The sequence below is a fragment of the Lagopus muta genome, chromosome 14 (genome assembly GCF_023343835.1).
Source record: "Lagopus muta isolate bLagMut1 chromosome 14, bLagMut1 primary, whole genome shotgun sequence".
Taxonomy (NCBI): Eukaryota; Metazoa; Chordata; class Aves; order Galliformes; family Phasianidae; genus Lagopus; species Lagopus muta.
Genome location: NC_064446.1, coordinates 13,070,312 through 13,097,163, shown reverse-complemented (window position 1 = coordinate 13,097,163; position 26,852 = coordinate 13,070,312). Strand labels below are relative to the sequence as shown.

General features: G+C 47.2%; 2 protein-coding genes across 4 annotated transcripts in view; both read right to left on the bottom strand.

Annotated features, from left to right (window-relative positions):
- The window catches only part of RNF130 (ring finger protein 130), a 39,730-nt gene extending 20,936 nt beyond the window's left edge, over positions 1–18,794 (bottom strand). Inside the window, exons 1-3 of one of the 2 annotated variants that reach the window (XM_048960440.1) lie at positions 18,076–18,794; positions 11,893–12,087; positions 1,189–1,439 (exon numbers count right to left, since the gene is read on the bottom strand). In XM_048960440.1, coding sequence (XP_048816397.1) covers positions 1,189–1,439; positions 11,893–12,087; positions 18,076–18,436 — 807 coding nt within the window. In that variant the 5' untranslated portion in view covers positions 18,437–18,794. The remainder of the gene's footprint in view (positions 1–1,188; positions 1,440–11,892; positions 12,088–18,075) is intronic. The other variant, XM_048960439.1, reaches the window with a different exon arrangement.
- Positions 18,795–21,745: 2,951 nt separating this feature from the next.
- FLT4 (fms related receptor tyrosine kinase 4) overlaps positions 21,746–26,852 on the bottom strand; it is a 46,529-nt gene continuing 41,422 nt past the window's right edge. The window contains exons 29-30 of one of the 2 annotated variants that reach the window (XM_048960690.1): positions 26,520–26,605; positions 21,746–25,156 (exon numbers count right to left, since the gene is read on the bottom strand). In XM_048960690.1, coding sequence (XP_048816647.1) covers positions 24,937–25,156; positions 26,520–26,605 — 306 coding nt within the window. In that variant the 3' untranslated portion in view covers positions 21,746–24,936. The remainder of the gene's footprint in view (positions 25,157–26,519; positions 26,606–26,852) is intronic. The other variant, XM_048960691.1, reaches the window with a different exon arrangement.

The following is a 26,852-nucleotide window of genomic DNA, read 5'->3' as shown; positions in this document are numbered from 1 at the left end:
TCAGTTAAAACAAGTTATTTCCCCGCACAGCCTTCTCTCTCAGAGAGCTTTCAAAGCTCTTCAAAAACAAGCCGGAGCCGTCGCCACCTCCTCATCAAAGTTTAATAAGCTCAGCTTTTTAAACCACATCAAATTTTCATCAAGTTTCTCCTGAAAATCTAAAGAAAGAAGAAAGGTCACCAAAGCCCCCTCCCCACAGAGCAGCTGCTTTGAGATGTTTGGAAGAAGCCTCAGACCGCTCAGGGGATGCAGCAGGCACAATTTGGCACTCCACAGACACTCCTGGAGTCACAGTTCTATTTAAACTTCTACCACCCCAAGGGACCACACTAAGTACCAGCCACAGCTCGGTCACTTCAGAACGACACCCCTAGGAAAATCTAACGGGACCGGCAGCATCAGATGCTATTTCCAGAAACTAGAAAGGAAATCCTTTGTCTCAATTGAGGCTCTGTAAGTTTGCATTTGTTTTAGGTTTGACAAAGCGCTGTCAAGAGCCAAAAGAGCTGCCCCACAGTTTGCCCTTAAAGGTCAGTCCTAAATCAGAGGAAGAGGGACAGCAGCTAGAGGTCAGCAGCTTTGTAAGGCACCCTTGACAGAGATGCACAGAGCCAAAGAGAGCAGTCACTTTTTTCCTCCTTTGCAATAAAAGCCAGGACACACTACTGAGACAGCAGGTCATTGAGTCCACGACAGTAAAACATTTACTTCTAAAGTTTAAGCCATATTTACACTGATGACTTCACTTATTCGAGACCTCTGGGCATGGGTGCATTTAATTCAGATCTAAGTTCTTAAAATAACAGAGAAAAAGAATCAGAAAGGCACACTGGACAAAATATTACTTAGCATATATGACCAAGAGAATTAGGCAGTCCTTATCAAGTATCATCTTAAAGTCAGTGCAGAACACTAAGCAACTCTGTATCTTAGTTTTCTTACCCTGATATTCATTAATTTACAGTTTGGGAACAACAACTGAACTACCTCACTTATAACTAAAGCTAGCCTTAATAACAGATGGAATGAATAACATTAGCTTTGAACTCCACCACACCATATAAACATAAGCACAATTCTTCACTCTCCATTTCCAACGTCCATTCCAAGAAAGCAATTCTCCACAGAATACTGTACACAGCAACAACAGCTCCAGAACACGGACAGGAAAAAACAAAATGCCCTTACCTGATTCCTATCACGTGCACTCGTGTACCTGATCTTCTGGATGAAGTAAAATATTAACCATGCTGAAGAAATTATCATCAAAACAATGAAAGATATTGACACAAAGACTAGGGAGCCCCGACTGAAGTTCTTTAGAGGAACACGGGAACCCACTGCTATGGCCATCAGCACAGAGATGTTCTTTTCCAAGTAATTCAGGATCTCCTTTACTTTTGATTCTGTAATCATTACAGCAACAATGTCTCCAGTTCCTATAAAAAGAGAACAAAAATTAATTAACATTTAAAGTCTACAGAGCATGATGCCAGTACGATTTTCCATATGCAAAACCATTTGGTAAATGATCTTATCCAAGTCATGTATGGCATACTGTGTGCTCAACTCAAGGCTCATGCTTCCAACTCAAGCTTTCCAGGTATGCCAACTGTTCGCAGCTGCACACGTCCTACCAGGTAACAGTGCTTCCCACACTACAACGACTGTGCACAGTCTGAACAGATCTTAAATCGTATACTTGGTCCAGATTGGAAGCTGTGATTACTTGAATAGGCAACTTAGAGAAAAAACACATTTGGAAGATGAGTGGTGTCAGTATACACAGAGCTGAGCCGGGGGAGTTCGGAAAGTTCCCCGATGTGGTGATGAGGATATCACATGCACACAGACTGCCAAGGACCTACAGATCACAACTCCAAAGAAGCCAGAACTTCACCCCCACCACTTCCCATAGAAGCGGAAGTAGAACAAACAAGACTGGCTGGAAAGTGGAACAGAAATTAAAACTGAGCAGAAATATGAGAGCTGATTTTATCATCCAACCAGAGACGTGCTTAATAAAGTAGCAAAGAGCTCCTGAGACAAAAAAAACTGGTGTGCCATTCTTCTTCATCCAGATCTGTATTGAAATCCCTTCTCAAGATCTATTTTCAAGATGCTGGTGAAGGCTGCTCATCTGCTCCCTCCATCTGTTTGCACCAAATCACATTCCCTAAAAGAGGAACAGTAGAATGTGGGTGATTTCAGCACTGCGTTCTGGCTTTGGAGCAGATTTGAGCTGGAGAACTTGGCGTGACAAGATCCTGTGTTAACAAAGGGGATTTCTTTTAAGTCCTTTCATCAGAACCCTATTTTTAAGAAGTTACTGTACCCAGAATATGAAGTAGAAGAATAAAAAGAACAGAATCTTTGAAACTGAGGGCACAGTAAGTCAGGGTGACAAGTCCAAAACCACTCATTTCCCCAAAAGGGGGCTTTGCTCGAGCTGCAGAAGTTGTTTTAGTGTTACTCTGCTGCTCTTCCCATTCACAGAGCCAAATAGTGACTGTTACAGTCACTGTCCTCAGTTTTCAGAGAGCACTTCCAGTATACGCCTTAGAGCTGCCAGAACGCTCCTGACTCGTCCAGCTGAGAAGTCCTTGCACTTAATGACAGGACAAAAATCTTCCTTTCCTGCAATTTCAAGGTACTGTACATGGATGCAGCACACACTCCTGCAGCTCGGATGATGCAAGATCAACCCAGAGCTGATAACGTAATACTGCCTGATGCCCTCCCCAGGCATCACTTCATTTCCTCACATCTCCTTCTGATAGCAAAGGCAGAGGGATTGTTTTCCCCAGGGCATATGTTGTACTATGCTTCCCCAGGAGGTATTATTTGGCCCACGGCATCACGTTCCTATCCAAGTATCAGCCAGAAGCTCGCAGCACAGCATCCTGACACGATTTATACAGCTACCCGTGAAGCAAAGCTGACTAAGATTTTCTGATACCAGTCCAGTTCCGCCTAAATTAAAAGCTGAAGCCTCCACCTATTCCCTGCTGCCCAGAGAATGTGACAAAGCTGACAATCTGCCACATGTTTTCTATAAGGCCCAGCACAAAGGGAACCTCTGGCATCTCTGCAAAGCCATTTGCATTCCAAACAACTCAGCTGCAAACAGCCCAAGTGCTACTGCTGCCTCTGACCCTGTGAGAGCCAAGGAGAACAGCACAGAAGAAAAATAAATTGTGCCTGCTTAACATCCTGAAACTCAGTGGAAACTGGGACTTGGTTTATCCATATTCTTGTCAGGGGCATCACCCTAAATAATTATAGCAAGAGCTCCTTGGTTGAGAAGAATTGGGGGCAGGAGGAGGCACTGACTTATTTATTTTCAGCACCTTGAAATCTTGCATTTCTGAAACCTAAGCAGAAAAAAAAATCCTCAGGTGAATACAGACTAACAGCACTTAAAGAAGTTAGAGTGTGGTCTTTATATAAATCTGCTGAAAAACAATGCTCTCCTGAGCAAAGAATGGTGCCCAACTAAAAGGAGCTGGAGCACTACAGTCAATGAACTACACAGCTAAGCAGGAAGAAGCTGGACAGACAGTACACCCCAGATAAATGCTGACACCTGCAAATATAAATCAGCTGCCATCATCCAATCCTAAACAGCTCTAACTTGCAATTTTACTATGTGCATACTTATTGGGATAGCTACACAACTCTGTGTATGGAAAGGAAGTTGCAATTAATCGTTAAGCCTGTGGCATACAACGTCAAGACAGGAGATGAGAGAAGGATGCAGCAGGTGAGAAGATACTAGGAACAATGTAATGGGAACAAAGCAACAACCAGAAGTTTCCTGTAGACCCCTGTAGAGCTCTACAGAGATTACTTTGCTGGCTCACCACATCTCCTAGCACCTTCAGAAAGTCAGCTGAAAGTTGTCTCAAAGGAAGATTCCCAGTCTCACCACCAGCAAGCAGTTGTCCTTGCCAATTTCTCTTTATGTTGATTCTCGACTGCCAGACACTTCTCTGAAGCTCCAAATACAGACAGCTGTGGGAAGGACACCAAGCTGCAGACAGACATGGTTCAAAGAGTGGACTTCAGGCACCTTCCACCCACCTATCGCCCCTGGGAACAGCAGGCAGACAAAACATAACTACCAAGCAGCAGATATTTGCTTTTCTCTTGGGTGCCCAAATGGCCTGAGCAGCTGCTTGGTCAAAGCTGTGGGAGAAGGGGTGGTGACAATTCCTGAGCTGCTGCCAGCACTGCAGTGCTGCAAAGAACCTCCTTGCAGACAGGGAAAGCAAATTTAAGATCCCAGCTCAAGAATGGCACATGCAGGACCACCTGTAAAAGGCACTGAGTGGTTCTGATGGGATGAAAAAAGATCTGCAGAAAACTGAGAATTAACCCACTTGCACCAAAAAGGTGAGCACTTTTCTGAGGGCTGCTGTTTTCAGCTAAAGTCTTTGCAACTTCCTTAGCCTTTAACTGCACTTGCTGATGCATGTTTGCAAGCACAGACTGCACTCAGCTCACACTTGCAAAAGAACGTTGTTCTCTCTTTAAGTAGCAAACAACATTTAATTGTAACTGACGCATTGCACTCTATTCTGAAAAACCCAAACTCAACACACATCTATCTGACACATTTTGCAGATGTCAGTTACAAAGGCCTGCAAAATCCCCAACTTTCTAATAGAAGTAAAGAACAGTGCAGACAGTTGCTTTCTAGCTGGGTTCAGGGCGTGATTCGGACACTAAAAGCCAAATCACAATGACAGAGACACCATAATGACCACATTAATTAGGAACTGCCTGTTTTCACAAACCATTAAAATTCAATAACCTCTTAAAGCGTTTCTGAACACGCATCAGAAATAAACACATGCACACTGCTCAGTGTGCAGGAAAGGGATCAATCAGTGCCAGATTTCTTAGATTAAAAAGACAGACCACCACAAACAGCAGTTACCCAGTAGGTCTGGTGGAGCACACCTGATCAAGTGATGACAGACCTCCAGTGACCCTTCCAAGCCATGCTCAGTCATACTTTAGACATACTTGCACTAGAATAAAAACCAATCATACTTGTGAAGTCCACTGATCCACATGGAAAACACTACCACCATGGTCTACGTTTTGGCTACTACAAGCAGTGAGTTAATGAAGTCACTGTGAGCAAGTTCCAAGACTCCTGTGAAACAACCTTGCAGAGGCAAACACAAAACCAGAAACTTATAAACAAAGGAAGAATGTAACTGCTTCCCCTCCGCCCCCATTCCTCAGGAGAAAACCTCAAAGTAATTTTTTGATTTGAAGGACGCTCGCTCTTCTTCTATCCCCAAGGAATAGAATACAGCTGTCAGAGAAGGTTATCTAAAAAATCCCATCTGCAAGAAAGATGACAACTGTGGAAATTAACACAACTCTGAGAACTCACCAGCCAGCAATAATAGAATTTGGGGGCCCACCAAACATTAAAGGAGGAAACAGGAAACACAAAACAAGCACTGTTGTTATTAATGAAGCTCTGAGAGACTGAGTGGGAATTTTTTGAATGTCCCTGAAGACATCTGCACTGAGATGGAGAACAGGGAAGGAGAGGACATTGCGTTGAAGACAGCAAAGGACACGTGGAAAGGGCGGCCCCCCAGCCACCAAATAAATAAAATAGAACAAATGAACACACCATCAGAAATAAATGAAAAGCAGGAACAAGGAATCCAACTACAAGTCAGAGGAAAAGCAATTAAAGAAAAGCAGAAAGTAATGACAAAGTTGACACAAAGGGATATGCTGATAGTCACAGAAAGGTCATACTGCTCATTTAAGGGTGACACTTCCAAGCTCAGGCTTATATCTATGTTAGAAAATCAACCTCATCACAATGAAAATAACTCTACATCTGCACTGCTAGACAAGGTGGGCTCTGAGTATGCACATCAGTTCCACAGTACTTACCAACAATGGGGAACACACAAATACTTCAGGTATTTTAGAATTTTAGCCTGATACAAACCAGAAATTCATTGTAAGAATGAAGTCTTGTATTCTAAAACAGTCTTTGTAAAAGCAGACAGCAAAAAGAAGAGTCTTGGCATATGGACAGAGTGATTAACACAGGTCGAGCTGCACAGGTTTTTATTTTGATCTAATCAGAAAGGAAGAGCACATCCAGAGCAGCAGCACCACTGCAATGGTAATATGTTGTCTGAGATGGCCCAAATCAAATACTTCTGAAAGCATAAACAAAACCATAGTATTTGTCAGTTCTCAGTTCTAAACAAGGCAAGAACTTAATGCCAACAGGCATCCATTTTAAAATGAGACCAAACAGCATCTCAAAGCATTTTTCTTCCTGTTGTCTTTATAACACGGTAAGCATTGAATTCTTGACTATATATGTAAACATTTACTGCGGGATATCTGATTTACACAGTGTCAGACACCAGAACAGATGTTCCAACACTACTGTGAGAAAATAGTAAATGACAGCAGCATAGGAAACTGTGAGCTAAAAGCCACGTTTTGATGGGGTGCGTTGGTTAAACACAACCTGCAGAACCACCACCTGCCCCCAAACACTGAGCAGATATTTCCAGAAATCACAAGTCTCTTTGCTATACAGACTTCTGCAGAACAACCCAACAAACAATTGTGCCTGAGGCCAAGACTTGAATTCTGACTGCCTCCTCAGGACAACAAAGCAGCAGATATTCAAGCCCAGCGAGGACCAGGCGCCAATGAATTGCAACAGAAATGCAGTGAAGTTATGCCTGCAGAACAGACAAAACTCTGATTGCAGCAAAAGGAAACTTCAGGGGATTGATTCTGCCATGGTAAGAGAGGACACTGGACTATAACACCTAACCATGGCCCAAGGCATGGCAGCGAACGGCAGCGTGCACTGCTAACAGCAGTGTGGGAGTTCTGAGCTCTGCTCCTTCCGGAGCAGCATATGATTGAGGCATGTAATCAGAAAGCCAGGAAGGGCAAGAGCAGCTTTCCAAAGATGGGCGTCACAGAATTAACTTCCAAACAAACAGAACCCAATCAGGTTCTTGTTGTGCTAACTCATTACATGTTAAAAAAAAAAAATCAATCTTAGAAGTGGGAACAAGCCTCCCCGTGCTCATCCTCCTGCACTGAACAACAAACTGTGCTTCGGTACAACGTTGCTGTCATACTTGGAGATCAGCCCTACAATCTGCTATGCCCTGCAGTTCATAAAGGGGAGCTACACGGCAGGATCCACTGACAAAGCTGTTGGGCTGCATTCACAATTCAGCTGCTGATACGTGATTCCATAACCCAGTTGCTCTGTTCTGACACTCAGTGAGAGGCTTCCTAAGGATAAATCTGCATAAAATCCAAACCATCACAAATCATCCTGTTTTATTCCCAAGTCCAAACACCACAGACACAAGATGGTGGAGCTGTGGCACTGCATTTCCTCAAGCTTAGCCGTGTCCTAATCTCACCTGCCTCTGCCACAGCCCAGAGCACCCCATCATAGCCAAGGGACACCCACCGACTCCCCAGGAATCAACACAGCGTTGGTGGGTGAAGAAAAGCACTGTGCTTGGATCTCACCGCGGATCCTTTGCCAAGAAAAGGGAAGATGTGACACTGAGGGACGTGGTTGGTGGCATGGTGGGGGTGGGTTGACAGTTGGACACGATTTTAGTGGTCCTCTCCAACCTTAATGGTTCTATGATTCCATCATTTCCTCTTTGTCAACCTCACCCAGATAGCACCTTGTTTTTTACATACCTTAAGACATGTAGCACTACTAAAAGAATTAAGATCCTCCCACTAAGCCCAAGATGCACCCAGAAGGGAGTTTCTGAAGACACTTAATGCTTAACTGAAAACTGATTGTCTTCACCTGTGCTTCTGGAACAACATCCAGAAATTGTTACCTTAGACCTGCATTTAACACCCAAACACGGATTACACTCATATTTTTGACTGATGAAAAAATATTAATGCAGACCTTGCAGGCCCATCCATCAATGAAGACATACTTGGATTTTGATATTTAAAACTCTCTGTATTCCTGTATTTTGTAATGGAAGTTGTAGGCGTCCTTCATTTTGTTTTTCCTGGATAGCATTCTCTATTCCCACTGATGTATGTTGGAACCAGAAAACGCAGGGATTTCTAATAAGAGCAGTCTGTCAGGGTCTGCTATTTTCTTCTGTCCGCAAACAGCTTCAATACAGATCCATCCATCTGGACAGTGTTTCCAAACAAGCCCAGCAATCCCACAGGACATGTGGTGACAGAACTGCACCCAAGGATGCTACAAAGAGTCTTTGAACTTAGCAAACAGCAAATTCATAGGTTTATGTACAAATGTGATTCCATAGCATCCATGGACTTCGAGAACTACTCTGCTGCTTGAGCACAGACTCTGGCTAAGGAAAAAAAAAAAAAAGGTAATTACTTACAGTCATTAATGGTCCCACGGGCCATTTTGCAGTCACAGAACTAATTACCCTTTCAGCTGGATAAGGAAAAACGAGCCCAACTTGTGTTATTCCAGCTGTGAATGAGGTGTGTAACATGCAGGAACACAGGGAAGAGGAAGTTCTGCAAAGCACTGAGCTTTGTGCAGAGATTTCCCTGCCTCGCCTTGAGGAAAGGTTTGTTTCCCCATGGCACAGTGTGTGTTCCAACACCTCTCCCCACATCCTGCAAAGCGTCAGACAACTCCATCTACTGCATGACAGATTTTCCCGATACACCTCCAGGAAACAGATCAACTGTTGTTGTTGATGTATGTTCCACAGTTTTCAATTAGTTTCAATTAGTTTCAATTGTTCATGTGTGAACAATTAACAATATGAAATGATCAAAGACACGCAACTACAGTGAAACTACTGCAGATCACTTATCCTTTCTTTTAAATCTCCAAATACAATGAGTTGTTTTTCCTGTTTCGTACACTAATATTTCAGGGAGAAAAACTGAGAGCAAGAACAAAACTGTAACACAATGAAATTTTGAGCTGTGGATTGAAAGTCCAGCAGTGCAATAGATTTACCTGATGAGATGCCTGCAACTTTGTGCTCCAGGCTGTAGAAGATTTAGCAGTTTCAGGTAAATTCTCTCAACAAGGCATCCTAGCAGGAGCTGTTTAAGTAGTTCCAAGAAATTTCTCTAGCACTGATAAACTCTACCTTTTGGAATCCAGCAACTTTACTGCAATGCTTTCTTTTCTGCTTGTTGATCTTTTTTGTTTATATCTGTTACGTAAATTCTGAGTATGACTTTTTAATTTTAGAGGCTTCTGTAGCTTGTATTCTTTTCTATAAACCCAGATAAAAATCTGGATGTTAATAGAGTTCATGATAAATTTTAACTGTTCTGTGCTTTAATAGGGTTGTCTCCATCACATGGAGAATCAGAAAGAATTAAAAAGCTCTTTTACATGCATTTCCTTCCTATTCCCATCATTGATTATCAAGGAGTCAGCTACTAAATATTTTCTCCACCACATCAGCTCTTTCTACATCAGACAATATTTGTTCTAACTTCTATTAGAAGTAGCAGGCAAAACCACTCATAAAACTGCCTTCCTGCCAATGATATCACAGCCCAACATAACCTGTGCTGGGAAAAGGTGTCCTCTGCCAGCCTAAGTGAAGGACATCTGCAAGAATAAGTCAAGTTGGTCTATTTTACAAGTGAACAGTAATGCACACAAGGATACAGACAAAGAAAATGTTGCAAAGAGATCAGCAGAAACATTTACTGGAAGTTTTACCAACTCCTTCAAGTCAATACCTCCTTTCAACCTCAACCTGAAGGGACAGAGACTTAGTGGACGCAGAAAAACCCAATTTTGATGCTAGTAAAAGAAACTATACAATCAATATGGTGATGAAAGCCTGATTTAAGAGTGATAGCTGCTATCTGGCCACCAGAAGGAATTTATATTCTGTTAAGCCATATGTTGAGTAAGAACAAATTTCCACAAGATTAACATTTTTAAATGTGTGTTCAAGCATAAAATAACTTGGATAAAATATTAATCCCATTGCTGAGAACTGCTTACTGAGCTGTTTTCATACAGAATCACCTCCCTGCAGGTTCAAGACGGGCAGCATATGTAAATCTATATAATATTTTCATTATTTTTAGCACAAACATTGCTAAAGCTGACATTTGGAAATTATGCAAAGATCAAAGTGGGGAAGCAAGCAGCTCTCCGGCTGTGCTATCAGCACCTGCTGTTTTCCTCTCTGCTCGACCACGAAGACAGAATACTCCCAAGGCTCTGCACCTAACAGTATAAGAACTACGGTGCAGAGATACAAAGTGATGTAAGGCCTATTTTTATCTGTGGGAAGAAAATAGACAGCCATGAATGCAGACATCATAAGACAGTTGCACAATTATGCTGTGAAGAATGCATCTTTTTTTAAGGAGGCCGTGTGTCAGTACTCTACACACAACGTTAGCTTGAACACAGAATCACACAACTGTTATGGATGGAAAAGATCTCTAAGATCATCAAACCCAACCCCCTCCAGCCCCACCATGCCAGTGACCACATCCCTCAGTGCCACATCTCCATGTTCTGGAACCTCCAGGGACGGTGACCCTCCTGCCTCCCTGGGCAGCTGTGCCACTGGGCAAACGGGAAACCTGTCATGGGCAAATACTTGGAATTAACTGCCATGATACAACATTCTGAGACACAGGATAAGGCACAAATTGCTAACACGAGACTGCAGACCTTCATACAGGTACTTCAAAGAAAGACCAGAGCTGGAGGCTCTGGAGGAGGGACTTTTTGCTTGCAAAGTACCTGCAGAAAGGTCTATGAGGATACATGAGTTAGAAATAGTATGTCAACAGCCTCAGGATTGCCACACAGAGGTCAAAACCTCCCCAAAAAACACCTGTGGTGGACAGAACTGGGAAGGACAGACCATCCCGAACCAGAAGCCACAAGGCATTTCCATATATGATGTCTGGATGGAGAGAGGGAAAGAGATGCACAACCATAGCACCTCTTTACACAGAAGAATTCTACTTGTGTGACAATATGGAGAACATCACTCAAATTCCAGATACCAAGTAACACCCTGCACTTACAGAAAGAAAACTGAAAACCTCTGGGAAAACAAACAACATGCAAGTCAGCAAACACAGAAATATCCCTTTCTGATTAGGCTGAGTAATTGTGAAGTGAGAAAACCTAGGAAAACCAAACTGCCATCATTAGAACTACTCTGAGCAATCATTTATAATCATAGATTTACTTTAAGTATGAAAGACCCACCCTGCTACACTAATTCAGCAGTAATGGCATAATTTTTACATTAATAGATCACAAAAAAAGTAGAATCCAGAAGAAAACCAGAGACACTGTTCTAGATCAGCAATGTTAAGTGCTCTAGAATCAGACCATCGGACAACTGCACCCCGAATCACTAAGCCTTGAGCACCATACAGGAATCAACAAAGATTCATCACAGGAAGAGAACTCTCTGAAGTGTTGCATACAAGTGTGCAAGCTCAGATTTGGACCTAGTGTTCGAAAGCCCGCATCGTGGACAGCCAGATGGAGACACCCTACTACAGGAGCTCCCCAGTCCTGCTCGGCAGAATGTCAGGCCTGATGTTGTACCACGTCTGCTCTCCATTTCAGCAAGGTTAAAAGTGCTGACTGCTGCGGTCCTGCAGGTTTTTCCTTACACCCTGACACCCATCTCCCCTCTGCAGAAGCACTCCTCACTGGATACACCAAACCAAAATACTCTCTTCCACAATCACTGGCTTACTTCACCGAAGACATGTATCATTTACATCATTAGAGCAGGGGCTGCTTCCCATAGCATCATCCGTGCGCTTCAGCGACAGTTTATGTGACCGAACACGGCAGTGGAAGAGCCTGCACATATTTACCTTGATGAGTCATGGTGACGGGCTCCTCGCTGGATATATTGTTGTAGATGACCACGGCGGTGGCATTGTGTGAAGCTGCCCGCAGGATTTTCTCTCGGAAGGTACAGTTCCCTCGCTGCAGCAAAGCGATCCACTGCTTGGTGTTGGGAGGGACTTGGAAACGCGTCCGAGGGTCACAGCCCAGGCGATCTGCAACTGGAGGAGTTGGATGCACATTCAGACAAATGGCAATTTGCTCCAACAGGCAAGAGAGAAGAAAATGACGCTGAATTTATGGTTGTGCACTAGGAAGCTGCTGCCCTCAGGTTAATACAGCCCAATGCTAACTACATTCCTAAGGTTAAAAAAAAAAAAGTCTCCTTTATAAAGCTCGATCTCACCACTGAATCTGTAACCATACGTCCAAGAATTAGGCTCACCAACAGACACTATTTTTAAGCCCAGTGCAGCGAGAACAATGAATTTCCATTTGAATCAATACCTGCCTGCAGGCTGAGAAACACAGGGATATGGGTCATGTGCTGCAGGCACCTACCAGCAGCAGTTTATCAGTCATTCTGGGCAGCATAACTTTTTTTTTTCCTTTCTAATGCAATCACAGACATCCCTGCAGTGGGAAGAGTAACTAAACAAGAAGATTTCAGAGCAGTTATCTGCTGTGTGCATGCTGCTGCAAGGATGAGAGCAGCAGCCAATGCCAGCTCTTACACTGCAAGCTTTGCCGGCAAACACGATGTGTTCCTGTTGCTAAATGGGTATGGGTGCTACAAAGGAGAAGTAACAGGGTTGGCAAATGCTGCATCTGAGCCCAACAGCATACAAAGACTTTTTTTTTTTGGTCCTTTTTGATGTAATGTATCCTGGAGCAGCCAAAGCCCACACAGATCTATGTACAAAAGGCACAGAGTGCAAGGTGGAGAATGGTTTTCCAGTAAGTCAGAGCCAACAGCAACTTGTAATGCACAAGTATTTACCCTTTCAAATGCCACGAGTAAAAGCACCCTTGGCTACTGAAGATGGATGGGACAAATAGTGAAACCTCAGACATACAATTCATCTGGGTAGTAGCTCTGAAAACTGCTACAGTTCCCTAGAGTGATACAGAAGCACCCCATACAATTTTCCTTTCTAAGAAGCAAGTTCTTCAGCACCAACTCAGAGTGGATGCTACAGCCAGGAGATCCAGTATGGCAGGATGAAGAGCAGTATGCCTATGGATAGCAAAAGGTTTGCTTCAGTGCAGTTGTGTTCAAGGCACACCAAGTAACCGAGATAGCGGGTTATTCGCTAGAATGGAAGAGCATCTTGAAATGGAGGAAGCTTCTGAAAAAGCTCAGCTCCATAAAGCCCTGCAAAGGCACTATAAACTCCCAAGTTTGAGCTGTACAAATTTAAACACTGACAGAGAACGTGGCATGAGACAGCAAACAGCCTCTGTGGGAAAAGTAGCACAGATTTTCCACTACAGTAGAGATGAAAGCTTCTCGCAGCAGCGGGCAGAGCTACAAAATGCTGTTGGACCAACAGGATTAGGAGCTGAGATGTGCCGATACGTGAGCATCCAGCTGCACAGCAACACGCACAGCATTACTTCTGGTGGCGTGATGCAGCGTGTCCCAACACTGCTTTAGCCCTATGTAAGTAACACAAAACCGTGAAGGAAAATATGGTTGGGATTGATGAGCCTGCAGCTTACTGGAGATTTAATACAGAGACACAACGTGCTTCTCTCCAGGTCAGCATCCTATTTACCCCACACAAACGTTAAGCAATCCTTCTGCTTTTAACTAAACAAAACACAGGAACAACTGCAGATAGCTCTTCCTGCTCTGGCCTGCCAACAGCGCCCAGCCCTGCAGCACTGCTGGCTGCTACAGCAGCACATCTGCCCCACACCCAGCACTGGCAGCTGGTACAGGAGTACCTCTATTGGCCCCATAAGGGATGGATGAGCAAATGCTGCCATTAAGAGCCACCAGCAATAGCTCCCCACCACTGCACTACCTATACTCCACTGTCCAAGGTTCAATGAGGATGAGACTCAGACTTGCAAATCCTGGATGGTGACTGTGCCGGAATGAAAAGAGACTTCAGATTATATCAGAGCTATTCTAAAAGAACACAAGTGTATATAAAAAGATATGATCAGAAATCACTCAATTTCACAACAGCAGAAAATACAAGTTTACAGAAAGCTGCTTCCCTATAGCCATTCTTCTGTCCTACCAACCTGAAATATAAGGGACCGACTCCGTCCTTCTTTTCTTTGTGTCTAAGCATCATGCACACAGTGTCAAAAAACTGACTTTACACTGAAGTGGCAGCCTGCTGGTCAGAGAATCATAGAATGGGTTGAAAAGGACCACAATCATCATCTAGTTTCAACCCCCCTGCTAAGTGCAAAGTCACCAGGCTACCCAGAGCCACATCCAGCCTGGCCTTGAGTGCCTCCAGGGATGGGGCATCCACAGCCTCCTTGGGGAACCCGTTCCAGTGTGTTACCACCCTCTGTGGTCCTCCTCATCCCTTCCAATTGCTTACCAGGCCCTTTAGCATTCCCCTATAAGAGACAGAACCATTTTGTGGTGGCAAAAAATGAAGCAAGCATCTCAGCTCCAGACCAACAAAGGCTCCATATTAGCGCTCTGCACGCCGCTCCCTGTGCCCCACACTTACACTGCACACCCCCTGATCCAAGCATGGCACCGAGGCCACAGCACCTCCTGTGAGCAAGGCTTTGCCTCCTTCCCACACAAAAAGAGCAGTGCCAGCATCCCACAGCCCACTAACTGCATTGCATTACGCTTTTCTCCCCCGCTCCCTTTTTCAGGTCAGATACCCCGATCGATCACCTCTCAGCTAACGCTCCATTCTCTCAGACCAGCAGCAGTCACCAGAGCTGCTCTCAGCTGAGCACTCAGAAATCCTTTCCCTCTCTGACCTTCAGAGCTGCACCACACCCGGCAGAGGCAGCACAAAGGATGGAGCAGCACACAGCCCTGCTTGCACGGCACACCTGAGCACAGCACGCCTCAGAGCACCACATCCCTCTTTGTGCTGTACAACTGGAGCTCCCAGGAAAGGAATTCAGCTGGGAAACTCAAAGCAGCATAGCAGCACTGATCCATCCTGCTTTCAAGGACGGCTTTCTATCCAATTGTGCACATTAAACAGTATTTTCTTTCAACACGTTAGTACTTCTGTTATTACTAATTGGGTCCTCACCCACGCCAGCTGCAATTCCTGCTTTTTCTAAGTTGCACCAAAGGGTGACACAGGGCAACACCTCACTGCTGAGAGCCATGCTACCTAATTGCCCTGGCTATACTTGGCTTTAGCACCAGGAGGAACTCTTTGAACCAGGGTAATCTCGTTTCAGCTAAACAAAAGAAAATCAGGGTAGCAGGCAGTGCTGTAATAGTTAAGATTTAATCTTGTTAGCTCTGTAAGTGTACCACAGTTACAGCTATAAACTCAGAAAACCACCAGATTTGTCATCACTCAAGGACTATGAATTAAGCTGGACACTGAGATGAGGGGCAAAGGACAGACACATGGCACAACACTGTCCCTCCACCAACCTGCACTTTTTGATGCATTTGTTTGCTGCATTTTCCCGAAGTTCAGTTTTGGATTCCAGAAACACCAAATTGTGCCCAAATATTACCCAAAGTTCTGCAATTGAAACTGCCATTCCAAACCTCCCACAGCTAAACTCTGCTTGGACCACACACTTACAAAACTCAATGGCACTGTGCATGAGCTGTACCCCTCATTTGTCACCTCAAGCATCTGTCCCCTACCTCCACCTTTCCCTAAGACAGTTTTCTCCTTTCCATTTTATCTGAGGGTCTATAAAAGGCACAGGGAAAGCTTTGGTACGTGTTTTAGCCTAATCATGGTGAATTCAGTGTAAGAGATCCTGAAAAAGGAACAGGTGACTGAATTTATTGTGTACTGACATTTGAAGGACAGGTAATCAAAGAGAGCAATGACTTCAATAATTAAACATAAAGCAACAGGCGTGTTCAAGAACGTGAGCTGACCACCACCACAGAGCACAGCGCTCCACCCCCAGGCCATGCATTACACACACAGCTGCTGACCCCAGCCCTAAGCTGGTAAACTCACGTCTTTGCCTGCAGGTAAAGGATGCGAACACAGCACATGGAACGGGACATTTAAGATGTTTCAATTGTAACAGCTGGGTGCCAACTTGCATGCACAGAAATCCCAAGCAGTGGCCCACGGTGGGTCAGTGCCTGAGACCAACACTAAGTCATGGCATCACCAGGCAGCTGCAGCCACTGGGAGCACTGGGCAGAGCACTACTGCTCCAGCCGCAGAGGCTGCTTGTGTTAAGTGCTATTACAACAAATACATTGCAAACAAGTGCTATACTAATACAGACTGGCTGATAAAAAGGCATTATAGCAGTCGCAGACAGCAGCACTGCACTGCTATCAGAGCCAAATATAATAAAGCAGAATACAATCACAAGGCTCTCAAGTCTTCAGGAGCATCTTAACTAAAAGCATAACGTACTCCAGCCTCTTTCCTACTAAACACAAGGCTTTTAAACCACGTGAAGCCTCTCAGCAGAATTAAAATAAAATGCCCCCTGTATGGCCATCTGTGCAGAACAATTCAGAACAGCCTTGCAGGAAGACCGCCACTGCAGTGTTTGTTTTAAGTGCCTTCTGTTGACACACGGAAGGAGAACACCTCCCAACAACCCAGGGCAAAGTTTTGACAACTGCAACATTTCGAACCCACAGAATTCAGGTCTGCAGCTCTGTGATCTCTCTGCTGTGCTTTCCCCACTCAAACTGTTCACCATGTTACACTTCAACAGCAAAGTAGGAAATGCTCCTCAAAGTATGCAGAGCATCGTGCTCAGCTCTGCTCTCACTGCTTCTGGTGAGAATGCTGTCCGCCACCCTCAATGCTTGAATCACACTTAAGTGAAGACCGTGCTGGAAGAGACCAGAAAAAGCTATAGGGGAAAACTAAACAGTAATTAATGCCAGAAATTCGTTTTTTGACCAATAAAGCATCTGCTAAAGAAATCAAGTGGTTCAACACCCTGCACGAGAAAAGGCAGCAGAGCTGACCCTGCTCCCAAACACCCCTTGGGATAACTGTGACGTGCCCAGAGCTTCCAGGACAGCCTGCTGACCTCACACAGCAGTGTGTGTTTAAGTGAGGAACATCAGGGAGCAGAGAAAATGAAAGGTTGAGCGCATCTGGAGACAGACGGCCAAAACCACTGCAAAGGGCAGGATTTAAGATACAGAAGAAAATCCTTCGGCAGCCAGCTTGCACCAAGATTTGTTTCTCCAGCCTTCCCCACAAGCATGCTATTTTAATAAGTTCTAATTAACACTTTGTAAAGCAAACGAAACAGAGCTTCAATGAAACCAGCAAGCGTGTGCGCTGCACAGCTGCCTCGTGCGCAGGAGGAGCAGACAGGAGGCTGCTAGATGCTGAAAGAGCATCAACATATTGTCCTGACCTTGATTTGTTAAATCCTCAAGGGGCTTTAATAATACAGCAGAGCTCTTCAGGAAAACACAGCAAAACAAAACCAAGCAAAAACGCTCTTAATATTCACCGCTCGCAGACTGGTTTTAATTGATTACATTGCCTCACGGAATGCATTATTCAGAGGCTGCTGCCCAGAGAGAGGCTGAGAGCACTGAGATCCATCCGGGGCCATTTCTGGAGGACAGCAGTTTGGGCACAGCATCACGGATGGTTCTCAAAAATAAGATGCAATTAAACCGCACCGCTGTGACCGAGTGCCCGCTCTCATTTCAGACCAAAAATCAAGACGCTCAATGATCAAAACCACTCTTGTTTAAGTTCACGCATCATAAAGGCCGATATTTATCAGAAAGCAACCAACGGGCATCGGCCGCACTCCGCAGCAACAGCACTCGTGTGGAAGTGCTGCCCAGCGCTCAGCGCCACGGACCGGGCCGCGTTCAGGGGCGGACATCCAACAGCTCAACCAACAGCTCGGCAGGCATCCCTGACCCACGCACGCACCGCACGCAGCCGCAGCACGCGGCTTTCCGGCCGCAGCCCCGTCCCGGAGCGCGGTTTTGCCGCTCCCCTTCGGCCACCTCCTCCGCTCCCGGCTCCCCCGGCCACCCGCACGGCGCGGCGCGGGGCCGTTACCTCCGTTGATGGGCACCGGGGTCACCAGCAGGCCCTTCACCTCCACCTTGGGCGAATCCTGCCCGTAGCGGCCGCGGTCGATCCGGAGCAGCGTGGGGCCGCCCCGCTCGGGGCTCAGCACCGTCACGTTGATGAGGGCCGTGTAATACGACAGCTGGCTGCCGTTGTCGTCGGCGCCGGCCGCCCACAGCCAGCAGTGCCCCAGCAGCAGCAGCAGCGCGGAGCCGCCGCCGCTCCGCCGCCGCCGAGCCCAGCGCGGGCCCATCTTCGCCTCCCGGCGGGAGCGCGTTATCCCATCTGACAGCCCAGGAAAGGAGAGAGACCGCGAGCGGGCGGCGAGGGGAGGAGAGCCCGGGCTCATGCCATGGGAGGAGCCAGGGAAGCGGCGGCAGGTCCCGGCAGAGCGCGGTCCGCCGGCCCGGGGAGGCTGCGAGAGCTCGGGGCGCTCCGGCGGCCGCTCAGGGCCCCGCGCTCATCCCGCTCGCAGCCCGCGCCAGCCAGAGGGAGGAGGAGGAGGCGGCGGCTCCTTCGCAGCGCACGACTCCGAGGAGGCGCCGCCACCCCTCAGCACTCGGGCTCGGCCACGCCGCACGCCCCGCTGCCCGCCCCGGCCGAGGGCCGCCTCTCCATGCCCGGCTCGGTTCCGAAGCGGCCGCACCGCGTTCCGCTCCCGGCGCCTCGACTGCAGCCTGGCGCGGCCCGCACTGCGCAGGCGCGCTACGCCCCACCCGGCGCCACGAGGGCGAGAGGCGGGACTGAGGGAAGCCACGCCCCCACAATGTGGGATCGACTGTGGGGGCGTGGCCTGTGCGGGTGACGTCACTCCGGGCGCGGCAGGGCGCGGGAGGGTGACCGTGGCGTGGAGGTGTGGGGTCCGGCCCTGGTTCGGGGCTGCCCCAAAGAACCTCCGGAGCGGTGTTGGTCTGCTCGATGGTGCCGCAGGGAGTGCTTACAGTGTTGGAACCAGCATTAGGGACAGACACTGCATCTCACGGCTCCTCAGCGCAGATACCAGGTCAACGGCGTTGGCCATCGGAAACGCGCAAGGGGGTTTAAAAGCACGTGTGAATGGTGCAGTGTTTGGGGCTGGGTTTAGGCAGCACGTCTGGTGCTAAAAGGCCGGCCCAACAGCAGCAGCACGGCTCCTGTGTCAGGATGTAGCCGCCGCTGCCTCATTTAGAGTTACTTATTTTCAGCGTGCTAAAATGGGAAATGTTACTAACACTGAGATGTTAATGAATACAGATCCTTTGAGATGCCGTGTAGCAGGATGCGATGCGTGACACTTCACCATCATTCTTACAAAGGGTTTGAGCTTCTCTGTGACCAGGAAAGGAACAAAAGAACACAACAGCCTTTGCAGGTTTTGAAAGACAAATTATCTGAAAATTATTTATGGCTAAGAAGATGCAGGCTGCGGGGTTTTGGGTTAAGATATGTTCTAAATTTCTGAACAAATAACCGTGCTGCTGTTCTTCTGAGATACAGTCTCCCTGGTGACTTCCCAGCTGCTCCGATAAGAGCTGTGCTTCCCTTCAGCATCTCACTGTGCTGTTCCCTTTGGAGGTGTTGTGGCACATCCCTTTGGGATGCACGTAGCCACACATGCATGTAAGATAACACCCTGAAAGCTCATTCTGTTTACCTCATTTAGCTGCGAGCAGCAGGGCTGAGCCTGCCCTCGGAGAGCCCCATGTCGGTGCTGAGGAAGGCAGGACTGCCCGCCAGGCTGCGGCTGAGCTGCGGGATGTGCTACAGGCCTGTGGTGCTGCAAAATCCTCTGAGATCTGCTTATGAAAAGCTCTGTAGAAATGTCAGTGCAATCCAGGAAGTGTTTATGAAGCAGCAGCTGAATGTTCCAATGTTCTGTTTCCCCTTTGTTTTGTTTTGTTTTTTGCTGTTGTTGGTAAATGTTGGGCAAGGAGCCACATGTCACAACAGCCGTGCAACATTGCAGCAAACCTTTCCCCCCAGCTAGAGGAGCAACCGGAGGGCTGCTGGCACAGGGGGCAGCAACCTGGCATCAGGACACCTTCTAGAGCCACCTCCCTTTCCCCATAGCATCCCTGTGCCAGCCCATAAATACTGGCATGCAATGCTTGAGCGCAGTTCTTACTGACTATCGGTTCCCTTCTTCCTGTGATTACTGCCTAATAGGGGCCTATGAGAAAGCTGGGGAGGACACCATTAGGGAGTGTAGTGACAGGGCCAGGGATGATGGCTTTAAATTCAAGGAGGAAACACAGTGAGGGCAGTGAGGCCCTGGCACAGGCTGCCCAGAGGAGCTGTGCAGGGATCCAACGGCTGAAGGGATCCGAAGCCAGGTTTAGCACAAAGTTTAGAGCAACCTGGTCTGGTGTTCTGTGTTTCCATGATCCTTGTCCCCTGCACAAAGGTAACAAGAGCACTAGGAGTCTCAGATTCTTTGCTTTTACTGCATCAGTATCCTCAGAAGGACCTCCAAGCACTGAGGAACAAGGCCTTTGCTGGCCAGGCTCCCAGCACATTACCTAACTACATGTGTGATGATAGACTCAAACAGCAAAGTGGACTGAGGGGCCATGCAGCCCCAGCCTCCTCAGTTCCCTTGTCCAACCACGCTCCATCCTGGTGCCTGGTGATGGCTGCTGCAGGGACACAACGTCCCCGTTCTTGTGCTGAGGTGCAGCATGCAGCAGCCACACAGCCATCTGCATGGCATCCAGTGCTCCCTTGGGACTGGGTGCAGAGCACTTCCCTCAGACCCAGTCCCCACATGCCCTATAGCTTCGCTCCCATGGCTGTTCCAGGAGACTTTGGCCACGCCATGATTTTCCTGCCCCACAAGAGGGTCCACAGGGCGAGGTGCAGTGCCCTGGGGAGCTCAGCAGGGCTGGGAGAGATGGCAGCAGGGCCAAGGGTCTGGTCCTTTCAGCAGCTTACCCAACGTGTGTCCGGTGTCGTCATGAGGAAAGGCTGAGTTTCATCCTGGATGGAAATGCCACAAAGCCCAGCTGTTTCCTCAAGGATGTGGCGCATGCAAAGCGATGCAAAAATAAAAATAAAAATAATAATGCCAGAATGAAGTTAATTGTATGGGGCTGGCTGGCTGCAGCCGGGCCCAGCAGCACCCGTGGGCAGCGGCCTCCACAAAGCAGAGCACGGTGCCAGTTATGACTTTATTCATGTTCACATTTAGATATTACAACAAAACTCTTAATGACAAAGGATAACGAGTACGATAGGAGGAGAGGAAAGAAAGCAGTGTTCTAACTGGTTTGATATATAACAGTCAGCTTCCAGACACAGGACTCAACAGGAGCTATGAGAACTCACATACACTCACCAGTAGGAAAGACTCGCACATGCAACACCCAAGCACTCACCCACAACACACACAAACCACATTGCTGTACTCACGCACAACCCATGCTGTAAGCTACTTGTTTGGAGGGCAGCCCATGGAAACATCCAATGCTGCTGCAGCAACAACAGGTACCAGGCTAAAATACTGTGATATAAATGAAGTGGTACTTGATACACAGGTTTTTCTCCAGAGACGCATGTGTGTTCCTAAGTAGGGAATTAGATGCTTTGTCTTCATGAAGGAGGAATGTCCTCTCAATACCAATACCTTTGTAGTGTGGACCCAGAATGGTCATTTTGAAAGAAGAGACGATAAATAGCTTCAGCTGTGAATTCCAGTAAAAGGCCCAAACAAAACCAAACCGTGCACTGTGCACCGTGCAGGCACAAACATCAAACCTGGCTTTTAGAAAGCGAAATATTTTCTTCTTGTTTGTCCTTCCACAGCACCACTGCCTCATCTCAAACCAGAACAAATCCGCTTCTTTTTGTGCTCTTATCTGAAGACTGTAAAAAAATGCCAAAAATAATGCAAGAGTGTGGGGAAGAGTGTCAGGTTTGTACGTTCCCATTTCAGTATTGTTTTAAGAGACCGAAAGTACAAATGTTCAACAGCTCTTCAGTATCTGACACTACTGTTGTTATTCACCACTGGAGCGTCTAAAGAGCAGCACATGCTTGTGTTAAGCTGTGTCGTTCATGCAAGGCTGTTGGCACTGATACAATAGGATCTGATTCTTCCCCCCACGCACCTCAAGAAGGTGTAAAATAGATAATAAACTCCTATGGGGCTGAATCATTTGAACGTTTAGAATCAGATGTCACTTCAGCACTTTCCCTGGCATGAAGCAGGGGATCTTTAACAATGGCTCTAATGAAGTAACACGTCTCTACAGTGATGCTCGTGAGCAATTTCCATGGAACCTAAAGCCCCAGTGCAGCTGTCCCAGCAGGCTGGGAGCGCTGACAGATCAGGAGTGCTGAGTGCCAGCATGCGTGGATGCCTCCATCTCATCTGTGCTGCAGAACTCTGCCAGTGCCCTGCAAGTGCCTGGCTTTGCTAGTATGTTTTTAACCCTCGTTTGCAGCTACTTTGGAATTCTGCTTTCCAATTGTTAATTCACAGACATCTATTGAGCCTCCTGTCAGCTGGGGCATTGTTTCCAAGCAGAGAATTGTTTATGAAGGGCTGGAAACAAGAGAAAGGTATTTCTGTGGCTGCACATCACCAAGAGAGCAGCCTGAATTTAGCTCTGCAGTCTGTCACCTTCCACCTGCATGAACCCCCAGCACAGGGCACAGCTTTTCTTCTGCCAAGGGAACCACCGATAAAAAAGAAACAGGGCAAGATGAGGGCAGGAGAATTTGGCCTGGCCCGCACCCTGCTGGCTGTCCTGCTTCCCTGGCCTGAGTCCTGCATCTCCTGCCAGAAGCATTCTTACTGAGTCATAACAATTACTTAAAGATGCTTAAATTCCTGGCAACTTTGGGGGACATCAGTAGAAGTTGGGGAATCAATTGTCACACACAGTTTCAAATTTTATGTCCTGAGCCAGCTTGGCTCCAGTTGGTCTAGTTCTGTGCCTCTAATTGCCATGGAAATCACGGCCATGTCCTCCTGCTGACATGGGATGGGAGGGGAACATTGGGCGCTCTGCAGACTGAGGGAATCTGAATGACAGCCATGCTTTTCCCATGAGCTAAATAAATCTCCCCTATTACACTTCACAGATAACTATAATTAAGATTTGGGACAGTCACCAATAACGACTCACATCAGGAAACACATAATACCTTCTGTAAGTGAAATACAGTTTTGGAAAATGGTACATGTGATAGAATCTGACATCTTGTGAAGACACCATTTTCAAAGTCCAAACTCTTGCCTCTATGCAGAGGTGTGGCCTGCACGCAGAAACTCCCCAGTGCTGAGATACCCCTGTGCAAGGAGCTCTGCCAGCCACCAGCATGTGGGAGAAGAGAAAACGACAAGCTGTTCAGACAGCTTCTGCACCCAGACTCCTCTGGTGATGATGTAACGGCTCTGTGGCTGAGCTCTTGGATTATGAACAGGATGGAAAGAAGTATGTGGAAAGCAGCGAGGCAGCGGCACAGAAATCTGTTGAGAGGGGCTGTGGAGGTTCCCCAAAGCCTGAATTCATGTGGTATCTTTTAGAAACAAAAGGCCCAAGTGATGAGATGGTTCCTCAGCAAATAAATGTTTTTCAGTCCTCCAGAGACAGCTGCATTGCACTGGCAGCTCTGCAACAGAAACTGGAGAAGAGCCTATGGGGCAGAGAGTGCCTCCTCTGAGCCAGGGCAACAGGAAGGGTCACGGTAGTCCATCCAGGAGAATTAGGGCTTGTGCTCCAGCCAGGGGTAATCCAATCCTGTGTGTGCTCAGCAATGCCAGCACACCAGGGGATGCAGCCCAGGGCACCTCACTGCTGGAGCTTTGTTCCTTCCGTTGTTTCCAAAACCCTCACAGCAGCTTGAAAATAAACATTTCACTCCCTTACACTTATATCCTTTTCCTTTCAGCAAACAACACATTTTCACTCTATGTTTAGAAGCCAGCTGAAATTAACACAGCTTTGCTTTAATTTCTCATTCGAACAACAGATGATCTCAGTGCTGCTCTGGGAGAAGCGGAAGGCAAGAGCAGCAGACCTGTGAGCACAGAGCTCCCAGCACAAAGAATATAAAGCCCTGCTTCACACAGGGCCTGCAAAAAGAGTTGCTGTTCATCTCACTGGGAAGACTTCGGCCATCAGCTGACGCTCTGATGGCTGTGCTGAAATGGCTAAAAAATCCCTGTGATAAGGCAGAGGGGCAGGTCCTCCTCCAGCAGAGACGAGAGGGGCATGGGTGTTGCTTGCAGAGGAGACAGAGAGGCTGGGTGTACGCTGGCACCTACCCAGAATGAAGTGTGCACGAACCTTTACAAAGACCCCTTGGGATCTCTCTGTACACTTCTTCAGAATGTCCTGCTCTTGCTGCTAATACCACCAGGGATTTCTTGCCTTTGATTCTGCTCTGCAATTCAGCAGCTGACATCATGAGGAGAGGAGGAGGAAGCGATCCAGGGAAAAACATTCAGGCTGCACACCAGGAAGAAACTTGAGACTAAGACAGATCTATTTATATCTGACCTGAAATGGGCTTTCTGAATGGGAAGCAGATCTGAGCGGAGGCTGAATGCTAGGCAGAAGGTGCTGTAGTGCTGAACACAGGCACACAATTGCCAGCAGAATGAATCTGTTTGAGCTACGGAAATAAAAGAAACCCGAGGAATCAGCAAGGCATTCACTCCAGTCCCAGCAAAGAGAAGTTGCAGCTGGAGGTGCTGCGTTGACCATCACGCTGTGGTTCCGATGGTGATCCCCATCTGTTTGGAGTGGGTTTGCTGCTGTGGTTGGATGTAGGTTGAAGGGGAAGCTCTGAGCGACCCTGATGATGTGCCCAGAGTGTGAGAGAGAGGATGACTTGGCAGGGTGCCTCCAGGGCCTGGTGCCATTAGTACTGCTCGGAGAAGAAGGAAGTGTGGAGAGTGGAGGGACTGGCCCCCTCTCCGGGTGGGGTGCAGCTGCCGTCCTCAGAGTGTTCTGACAGCTCCCCGTATTCACTGTTGTAAAAAGTCTGGCCTCCAACCTGGGATCCGTATGACGGCCGACATCTGCCCCGCAGGTCTGACTGTTCCACCGACAGCTCCACAGTTCGCCCGGGCCCTTTACTGCTGTGAGGGAGGGATACAGAAGGTCAGTCTGAGCCCTCCTGGAAATCTCCATCCCACTTAGAGAAAACCCAACTACAGGAAACATTATCTGCTAATGCATGGAGCAGTGGCGGGGTCAGGAATGGACCTACACCTCTGTGTGATCTTGCTCTAAACCTAAGCACAGCCCCCTTATGCATTGTGAAAGCTCTCTACATAACCCAGCCACAGAGTTATATTACCTCCTCTAGATAGCTCTGGAATGCCCAGGAAAGGGTTGGGATCCCAGTGAGCAGGTATAGATGAGAGACATCACCTCAATCTCTCCTAGACCTGGTAGGAGTAACAGGAGCTGATATAAACCAACAGCCAGGATGGGGGAAAAGCAAACCAAGGAAGATGATGTGGAAGGAAAGCAGCAATCCCATCTCTGTGCCTGCCAATAGCAGGTGACTGGCACAAAGTCACAAAAGCAAGGGCAGGGACATATCCGAGGAAAGGCTTAAGGGCATTGTTTCCTAGAGGATGGGACATTAGGTAACCCATGGTATAGGAGACAACAGGGAAGTGCCTCAAGGAAAAGAGGACAAGGACAAGAGGCAGGAGACAGTCTGATACGACAGAGAGGCCACAGGGCTATAGGTAACAGCAAGGAAAATGACCAGCATGACCTGATGTTGAAAGGGAGAGAAGGAGAGGAAGAGGCTTGGGACTGGCTTTGCCTGCACATGAATTGACATGGCTCACACAATTCTGTCACAGGTACGAGGTCCCAGCCTGCTCCAGCACCAAGCAGAGATGAGCAGGTTGTGTTCTCACTCAGAAACTAAGTTTGGTCAAGGACATGACCACCCAAAACACCCTGAGCCCCGAGAGTTAGTACCAGCATGCAGGAAGTCCCAAGGCCTGGACTATTTCTGCCATGCCACATCAGGGCCCTGTAGTACATGGATCAGGGCTGAAGGAAACTTGGCAGGGCTGGGGAGAACCCCGCAGAGGTGGCAGCCACGAGGCTCCAGTTTGCCCCTGTGCCACTGTGATACACTTCACCAAAAAATTTCAATGAGCAATGAAAGCTCTTTTAATACCATCATTCTACTACACCTTGTTATCTTGGTGGACACATTTTCAGGCCTTACGTAACATGTGTTTATCTGTTGAATGGGCATAGTTTATATTTTTAAAACTAAGCAGGCTGCAGGTCTGTTCTTTATGCATTTGGCCTCTCATTAATGTGTGTGCAGGGATTTCTCTGGCTTAGAGCCCACAGCCCTGCTGCTGCTGAGAGCCCCAAGAGGCATATCCTACAGGGAGACAAGAGCTTTCTCCTTGTCTTGTTATGATTGGCAGCAGAGAGATCTGAGTGGCTAGACTTAAGGAATACCTGAATCCACCTTCTTTTCTGTGTCGGTTTTCTATCCTCTCAAATTCCTCAGATGCCAGAACCATCCCACTGTCTGTCTGATTGTCCTGCAAGGAAGCAACAGGAGTTATCAGTAACATCCCTGTCGACTAATCAGACAGGGAAGGGAGGAGGAATCATTCAGGAGATGAGATCATGTCTACCTGTGATAGGAAAAACAGGAGTATGGGCATTTTACTTTCAGCAAGAAGCTGGATGTGCATGGAGCACACTGGTGATATTATTAGGTGCCTTTTTAAAAACAGCACATCTAAAGGTAGGGTTTGTGTGTGCAGCTCAGTGTTACTTTTGGGA